Source organism: Solanum dulcamara, chromosome 3 (assembly GCF_947179165.1).
Source record: "Solanum dulcamara chromosome 3, daSolDulc1.2, whole genome shotgun sequence".
Lineage (NCBI taxonomy): Eukaryota > Viridiplantae > Streptophyta > Magnoliopsida > Solanales > Solanaceae > Solanum > Solanum dulcamara.
The window spans coordinates 44957530-44967050 of NC_077239.1; the positions used below are offsets into that span (position 1 = coordinate 44957530).

At 33.2% G+C, this 9521-nt stretch overlaps 1 protein-coding gene across 2 annotated transcripts; it reads right to left on the reverse strand.

Moving 5' to 3' along the window:
- Nucleotides 1-469: 469 nt before the first annotated feature.
- Nucleotides 470-6443, reverse strand: LOC129882559 (homeobox-leucine zipper protein ATHB-15-like). 2 transcript variants are annotated; one of them, XM_055956921.1, is made up of 4 exons: nt 6259-6443; nt 5320-5845; nt 4988-5213; nt 4173-4902 (listed from the first exon to the last, which is right to left on the reverse strand). In XM_055956921.1, the coding sequence occupies exons 2-4, from the start codon at nt 5761-5763 to the stop codon at nt 4682-4684; spliced, it is 891 nt and encodes a 296-aa protein (XP_055812896.1). In that variant the 5' UTR covers nt 5764-5845; nt 6259-6443; the 3' UTR covers nt 4173-4681. The 2 variants fall into 2 exon arrangements, with proteins under 2 accessions (XP_055812897.1, XP_055812896.1); XM_055956922.1 differs by lacking the exons at nt 4173-4902; nt 4988-5213; nt 5320-5845; nt 6259-6443 and adding exons at nt 470-700; nt 1733-1838; nt 2360-2772.
- Nucleotides 6444-9521: the final 3078 nt, after the last annotated feature.

Below are 9521 nucleotides of genomic sequence, written 5' to 3' on the forward strand. Positions count from 1 at the left end.
CCATTGGTTTGGTGTAAGCGTCTGGTGCGAGGCAAGCTTTTACTATTTCTTCTTTGATTTTGATCCTCCAACAGTTTTCTTCTCTTCTTTGTCTGGCACAAACCTTGGTAATGTCATTACTGTGTTCACCCAATATACCCCGTTGAGAGCAGACCATTCTTTCCCAGTCTTAGGTAGCAACTCGTCCTGTTCCGAGGCTTCTTCGTTGCTGACTGCTGAAACCTCCTCACCTTCTCGAACAGCACAGGAACAATTCAATGCAGGTGGACTAAGGGCACCATCTGTATTGTTGCTAACTTCATTTGTTTCCATTGAGATGAAAGTCTTGTCATTGTCTTTTGTATTAGAAGCAGTAGAGAAATTATCTGAGTTTAAATCGAGGAAGAGGCAGACAACTGCACAGTCATCGACTTTAGAAGTTGGGTATGTGATCTTCCAGGCTCAAACAACTTCTTCAACAAGTGATCGAGCTGCAGATGAATGAGATGAAGCCGAAGCCACAATATTTACTACTTCATCGTTTGAAAGCACATCCCAAATCTGTAATCGATATCAAATTGATTCAACTAGCAATGAGCATAAAGCTGATACAATAAGCAGTATCTTCTTCATTCAGAACCTTCCATGCCACAACTTTCTCATAAGAAACAGGCCTACCCATGCTCGAAAAACAGATTTCGCCTTGGAGACATGCAAAACCCTGTCACCAATCAACATATGAGAGTTAACGTAGTTATTACATGCTTGAATGCTCCTGCTCTCTAAGAAAAGATGGAGAATCACTGTATTTCATTTCAAACAAGATTGAAATTTCATTTCAACTGTGCTGGCTAAGTTTTGACAAGTGTATAATAGCACAATGTAATAGCATATAGTAGCTACAAGACTACCCAGTCACTGCCTCGCTAATTGAATGGATTCTTCACAAAGGAGTTACCAACCTGTTGCATTATCTGTGGGAACTCAGAGCAGAGGTTTTACCTTCCGTGTTCATCAAATATTTTCTCCAAAGAAATATCTTGAAGTGCAACCAAGGTTGTCTCGAGCATGTCAAGACCACCCTGGTTTGCAAATGTAAAAACTGGCAAAGCTTACATAAATATTGAACTTCAGCACCCATATGCCAAAAGATTTAAAAACTGATAGCAGATGAGATAATTATAAACAACACCAATGATGTCAAAAGACAAAGTCACAAGCTGTTTTGCTTCTAACACATATTCCTCTGATTATTTTCTAGAACTAGATATACTCCCTAAGTCCAAACTTATGTGATACATTTTCTATTTTAGGATGTTCCAAAAAGAAAGATACCTTCAACAACAACATAATGATACCTTCAACAAACAACAACATACCTAGTGTAATTCCACAGGAGTACACAAACTTTATTCTTGCCTCGTGGTAGATCTAACCCTACCTCGAGAGATTGTTTGCGATAGACCCTAGACTTCAAGAAAAGTAATTCAAAGAAATTTGAAAAAGGAAAAACGGAAATTTAAAATGATACCTTCCTATTTTTAAAAACAAGTGAACTTTTCAACTCAAAATTTTACCTTAAGATAATTGTAGCTACAAAAATATTTATGACTTATTACAGAACACAAGTGTTTGAAGTCTTCCTTCCTTAAACTCCATGCCCAATAAAAGTGCATCACATAAATTGGGACGGGGGAGTACTTGAATTCTGAGACTTGAGATTTTGCTGAAGAATCCGTTTAAGAAAACAAACCTTTGCAGAGCAGCAGATAATAGCATCTGAGTGATGCCATGGGCCATCAAGGATTGATTCACTTCTTTCACTACTCAATTTCGGAAGCTCCACACCCAGAAAACGCCTTGTACAAAAGGGAGAACAGAGTCAAACACTTAATCAGAGATGCAGTATCCTCCTCATACTAATCCCCTATTCGAGATAACTTTTAAATGAAAACAAGTAAACATCATTTGCACATCAGCACTTGCAGAAATAAAAAATTAAAAACAAATCAAACTTAAAACAAAGAGGAATCAAATCTCTCTTGTTTTAGAGGCAAGCAACACATTTCAGCAATAGCAGAACATAAATAAAATTGACTGGAAATAGATTGAATGGTTAATTGACTGCAGAAAGATGAAACACGCGGCATGAGCATTATACAACAGAACCAATATAGGTTGCCAACAAATCATGATACATCCAATGGAAACAGACTGCACAGTTTACTGAACTCTGAAGACAAGATATATCATGACATGACCATTATACATCTAGACCAACATAGGTTGTGTAGTGTGTACAAACCATGTGCTTCATTTAGAATTGGAATTAGAAAATCACATACTTATATTTTATGAGACATGCAAGTATATGCCACACCTGTAACTTTGGCAGATCCACCGAGCCAACGTATGAGCTTCAGGAGTCCCCAGCGGCAGACAAAGACCTCCCAGGGAACCAAAGTGAGATAGAGAAAGTGCTAATGCGACCCTTTGAACAGATGAAATGAAGCTTCGTACATGCTTTCTAGCCATTGATGCATCATTCTCTTGCATGTGGCTTTCAAATGCAAACTGAAAAGCAAATGTCATAATAGATTTTGATGTGCCACCAGTAGACTTAAGGTCATTAGCCACCTTACTTCAGACTGGCCCAGTTTCAAGAGCAGAAGTAAGATCAAGGGTGCGATTTGGACCGGAGGCTTCCTGCATGAAATTGAACATTCTCAAAGTACTAATGGATAACAAGCAAGCAAGGAAACAACAGAATAAGAAGTGATCAAGTGATGAACATGCTAACCTTAGCAGAGTCTAAAGGAATAATGCAAAAACCAAGTAGGAAGGATTGGTGCATCATCAGCAAATGAGGCATCAATAGGAGCAAAAATGAGTTCAGCACAGATCCCAACAACTTTTTCATCCATTCCACTGCACAACTGCCAAAAGCACAGAACACAAAAGAATTTCTTTTGACTAACTTTACAGCTCACTAAAAATTGCATCAAAGCAACAGAAAAAATTAGACCAAAAACTGGTCTAACATAGCACGAAAAATGAGACCATAACTGTAGCGAAACATAAACAACTGCACAAAAAACTAATAACCAACAACAAACTTACAATAAACTTAACTTTTACATGAGAGTTAATCTATTTAATAGATTTTAGATATACAAAAGATTCTACCATACTCATGACCTACATCAGTCATGGACAAAAGAGTGTGAACATAACCAGAGGATCAAAAAATGGCATCCCAGTCAAACTTTGAAACTGTTAGATGAGCAAAAACTATCACACTAATGCCACCACTTATATACACAAGTTTATCATAATTCAAAGCTTATCATTGATGACCATAAACATCATTGTCTGGCGCTCAAGTTCACCCATACGCAAAAAGATTTCCATTTTTTGACATCACCACAGATAACCTTTTTAGCTTTGATACGTTGTTCTATGGTGTACAAATCGAATGTGAGAGATTCAATAATGAAATAAACTTGACCACGCATATCAGAGTGATCACGAATTCCAATCTTGTCAATCAAGGAACCAAATCTTTTGTCTTGACTTTCAGTAAAGTTTTTCATAACTTCCGCCAAAGTCTTCAGAAATGTTTCATTAGCATCCTCCACAATTCTTTTTCTTTTTTTGCTTTTCTCTTTTTCATTGACACTAGAAGAAAACTTTTTAGCATACTCGCCTTTCTTTTCGGATGCTCCTGTATGTTCATGAGGAGATCCTCTAGCATATTCATTTTCAGATGCCCCAGTAAAATTAGGTCCTGTATCATTTTCAGCTTCTTCAGTAGGTGCATTAGGTTCATCTTCATATTCATCTCCATCAACATCGACAAGAAATCCCAAACTCATATCAGTAGAAAGTCCTGATGTTTAACACTTTAAGATATCCTCAACAGCATCAAATGGCCCTTCTGCATACTCTCCAGATTGAGGATGACGTTCACGCAAATAGTGCTCCAACTCCATCAGGTATTCTGGCCTAAAGGTTCCATTATCGGCTCTCCAATCACTAACACATAACTCTTTCAAACCGTTTATAAGAGAGATCTCTTCTGGAGGAGTCCATGTCCTTTGGTTTGAAGGTGTTGAACGTCTTGATCTTTTTGGGGGATTCATTGAAGATTTTTGGCTATCCATTTTGTCTGTATAATCTTGTGAAACAAATCATTGTTAGTATTAGTTGCTGTCATAAGAAGCAAAAGTATCTCCAACCCATTACTTAGCACTAAAAAAAAATCATACAGTTTACAAATAGAAAAAATAGAAGCATAAAGTACTAACACATAACAAAAAAGAAATAAATTAAACATACAATAGCTTTAACAAATTAATGTAAGCACTTGTTTCTTATACTACAAAAAGGTAAAAGTTGATACACCTTACAATAATATCAAAAGTTAAATAGAAAAACACCCCAATGCAGCATAAAACATATTACAAGCACAAAATAATTGAAAAGATCAATTGACTAGATTTGCATTCGACATTGATTGAGCCAACTCATCCCTCCATGTGGTCCACTCCTCAGATGATTCAACAACATCAATGTTATCATGTTGATATTCTACTTGTTCTTCCATATCGATGTCTAAGGGGTCCGCTTCCATCTCTCTACGAATAAAGTTATATATCAAACAACAAGCACTAATGATCCTGTTATGAATCTTAACTGAGTATCATGAAGGGCTTCTAAGAATTCCCCAACGTCCTTTCAAGAGACCAAATGTCCTTTCAATAACATTATGAGCTCTAGCATGATTCATATTGAAAAGATCTTCTCGACATTGGGGTGGTGGATTGTCACCTTGCCAATCCCTTAACCAATATCTATATCCTCTGTATGGTGAAAGAAAACCGTTTCCATTTGTATATCCCCCATCGCACAAATAATAATTACCTATAATATAAACAAAAAGTTAGTTACTTTTATATAGCATTATTTTTGTGATACAATTTTAATGTGAGCATATGTATGGCATTACCCTCGGAAATTTTCAAACCATTCGTCCGTGCTATAGCATTTCGTAGTGCACGACCATCAGCCGCTGATCCTTCCCAACCAGGTGATACATAAGTAAAATTGAGATTTCTATCACAAACTCCCAGTACATTAGTTGCTATTTCTTCCTTTCTTGTACTGTATCTTGGTTTGTCCTTAGATGGAACTCTAATTTGAATGTAAGTACCATCCAATGCACCTAGACATCCCTATAAAAAATTATAACATATCTCAAACTATTAAAATATCTTCATAAAATTGTATTTATTTTACTTTTACGTGAACTAATAGATACTCAATTGAAAGTACATATACCTTAAACCATCTCCATCGATCATCAAGCTCATCTTCAAGCACCGGTTTGAGGTTAACAAGTAACAATGGAGCTAGTTTGAGAATAGCTTTCAAACATTCGTTGAAAGCTTGACTTACGCTCCAACCCAATCTAACATAATCAACCTTAATGGATCTATTCTTCTCATGATGAGCCAAAATATTTAAAAACATTGCTAGCTTTTCACCACTTGACATATATTTGCTATCGGTCAAACCTCCAACTTCCTTAGTTAAGAGAACTAAAGTGTGAAAAGAATTTCTATCCATCCTTAACTTATCAATACATGTTGTGTCACTGTCTTGTATGATACAATTTAAATGAGATATAATTTTAGGAACTCGACTATGCATAAGGTACCTAATCACATGTCTATTTCTTCTTATAGAAAGACCATGAATAACCATGAAAAGAAAAATACACATAACAAGAAATTGCTGGCACAATATCTCCTCAAGGATGATAAAATATTCAATATCGGATTGTAGTTATGATCCATAAGAAAACCTAATTTTTTTCAAAAGAAAAATGGAATGAGTTAATACAAAAAAAATTCAATTAGAAAGAATCAACTAGGACAACTTTATAATTTCAAGCACATAAAGAAAACAAAGTTTTTCAAAATATATTTGGGAAAAGGCTAAAGCTAAAATCTTTCACATAAAGTTGGTACTATTTCACAAATTTCTTCTTGATTACACATTCCAGCAATACATATGGAGTTTGAATGGCTGCCCTTTTCCCCAATTATAGGCTAAGCAAAATTTACAAAAACCCTAAAACATAACATTCAGAAAAGAGTTCTGACTCTGTTATTCAGTAGAGAAGAGAAGTATATCCAAATTATGCAACAGATCATAGAATTATAGATGATGACAAGGGGAAAAAGAGAAATGGATTTGATAAAAAAAAAAATGAACCTTGTTAGAAAATCGAAAATTCGAAGGCTGCTGTAAATATGTTCTTCAATCACCCATATATAGCTTCAATCGAAAATGGAAGGTTGAGTGCATCCAAATGAAAGAGAAACCTTCCTGATGCAATGAAGGGAAGAAACCTCAATCTGAAGACAAGTGACGGTAGTACAAACACAAGGGAACCTACATGTAGGATATTCAAAAAATTATTTAGCACACAGACCATATATAACAAATTATTTTACTTTTCTAAAACTCTCACCCGCTGTTTTTTCTTTCCCTATTTCTCTTCAAATTTGCTACACCAATATTTTCTCCAATCTTCTCACCCATAATTTTCTCCAAAATTAAGGCAATACTTACCTTCATAACTTCTCAACCACGACTTTCTACAACATTAATACTCTAATTTTAGAATTAAGTGATGTGTATTCGGTGGTTATTGCAGAAGAATGACAAAATTTAGGTGAATGCAGATTTGAATCAATTGAAGAATATTGTGATTTCTGAGTAGAGATCTGTGATTACTTAAAGGTTTGAATGGTTGAATGTTTAATTGTTTGAAGGTTTGAATTAGATTGCATACCAGTTTCACTTGAATCCCCTCCCAGATGAAAGCACCTGGAATACTGAAGGCTTTTTCAATAGATAATTCTCTTCTTTTTCAAAAGCACCTGGAGGCTTTTTCAATAGCTAATTCTCTTCTAATTCAACTTTAGTGTGTATGTAATTCATCTTTAGTTCAAGTCTAATTCATTTTTGTGTTCTATGGATTATTGGAGGCTTTTTTAATAGCTACGTTTTTCATTCGTGTCTAATTCTCTTCTAATTCAACTTTAGTGTGTATGTAATTCATTTTTAGTTCAAGTTAAATTCAATTTTGTGTTCTATGAATCACTGAAGGCTTTTTCATTAGCTACACTTTTCATTCATGTCGAATTCTCTTCTAATTCAACTTTAATATGTATGTAATTCATTTTTCATTCAAGTTTAATTCATTTTTCATTCAAGTTTAATTCATAATGCAGGTTTCAGCTTGATAACACTACTGAAACACTTTAACATTAATGTAGTTATGTATTGCATTATAAAAAAAGAAGAAGATATATTTTACATGAACAAAAAAACATATTAAAAGTGTATTTTACATGAATAAAAATCATCTTTAAAAAGATAGCTATGTATTGCATTATAAACTTTAATATGTATGTAAGTTATTTTTCATTCAAGTTTAATTTATTTTTCATTCAAGTTTAATTCATAATGCAGGTTTCAGTTTGATAACACTACTGAAACACTTTAACATTAACGTAGCTATGTATTGCATTATAAAAAAATAAGAAGATATATTTTACATGAACAAAAAATTATATTAAAAGTGTATTTTACATGAACAAAAATCATCTTAAAAAGATACTATTGAAAACAATCTTCAAAACCTAACTAATACATCAGCTATAAACTATTTTTAGACAACATAATTTTTATAGACATTTTAACTAATATAACTACATTTATTTATTTATATGGTCTTTCGTCTTCACTTTGAAGGTTACTCTTTTGTTTCTTCACTGCATATTCTCATAGTAGAGCCCCAAACCTCTTTCGGAGATTGTCTGCACTTAGTTGTTGATTTGTAATATCCTGGTCATTGCTCACTAACTCTGCAAATGCAGCCACAAAAACTCCATAGTCCCTACAAAATTTAAAATATAAAATTATTATAAAAATACTATTGAGTTTACTAAGACCAATACAAAAGATAGTATTTATTTGATAAATAATTAAACTTACAATGAATCTTCTTGTTGTCTAGGAATCCCTTCAGTTATGAACTTAGATTCAATGAGCTCAAACACATTTTTTCCATTGTATTTAGGTGATTCCTTCAATTCAGGACACTTATCATAGAACTTAACCACACTTAAGTAGTGTGGTAAAACCGATGAAATCATGCCAGCAGCGTTTTGAGTCAGAAAATTCGTCCCCTCTCTAGCCGAAAATGAATCATACACATTCAAAGACCCTTCAACAATTCGCCCCCCCTACCCAACTATGACTATGAAGAAAAGCAAGTTTTCACCTCTGTTGTTGACTTGAAGATCGTTGGAAATCTATTCTAGACTGGCCTGTCGGTCTTAAATCTTTCTAACTCTTCATTGGTTTCTTCCTTACACTCTTAACTAAAGTTTAGAATATTGTTTCTTGATTAGTTCAATAAAAGTATAGACATGTTATAAAGTTTTGTCAAGGACATGCCTCTAATCTGGTTCTAATCTAACCTATCAATATATCTATCAAAACAAAAATATTCAACCCAATCATTTTATAAAAAAAATGATAATAAGGAACAGATTTGCCTTTAACCAAAAAACTAAGCACATTCAGCCAGAGAAACAGGTAATTACTATCCAACTTCATACAAATCTCACCAAGCAAATAATCAAATGATAATATTAGCATTCATCAATCAAGGATAAGACAGAGCTTATCCAGAAATCATCTTAATATTTGTTAGAATTTAGTGATTGTATTATAACATAGAAAAGATAGCAATTGGTACACAGAAAAATGTAGGAAGATACAGAAACCTGATTTCAAAACAGCAAGATAGTTAGGATTTGTTTAATGCGGAATAAATGCCTACACAGTCAAGACTACATAAGTATAATACACAAATTAAAATAAAATAGACTATAATAAAAGTATAAAATACACAAAAAAATTTATTTTTGTTCTTTATAGATCAATGTTTCTAATTCTCTTCTAATTCAACTTTAATGTGTGTGTAATATATATTTTAGTTTAAAGTTTAATTTATTTTTGTGGTGTACAGATCACTGAAAACTTTTTTCATTAGCTATAGGTTTCATTCGTCTCTAATTCTCTTCTAATTCAACTTTAATGTGTGTGTAATACACATTTTAGTTCAAAGTTTAATTCATTTTTGTGGTGTACAGATTACTGAAAAAACTTTTTTCAATTAACTACAGATTTCATTTTCTCTTCTAATTCAACTTTAATGTATGTGTAATACTTTTTAGTTCAAAGTTTACTTCATTTATATTTATTTATTTTTTTAAAAAAATTGCAATACAAAAGATCTACCAATTCTTGGCAAAACTCCCAACAATCACTGATATAATAAACTTGAGCAAATAAATTTAGACTATAATAAAAGTATCAAATACACAAAAATTTTCTTTAACATCTAGCACACAAGTTCGAAATAACAACAAACTAAGAAAATACACATAAAAAAATTG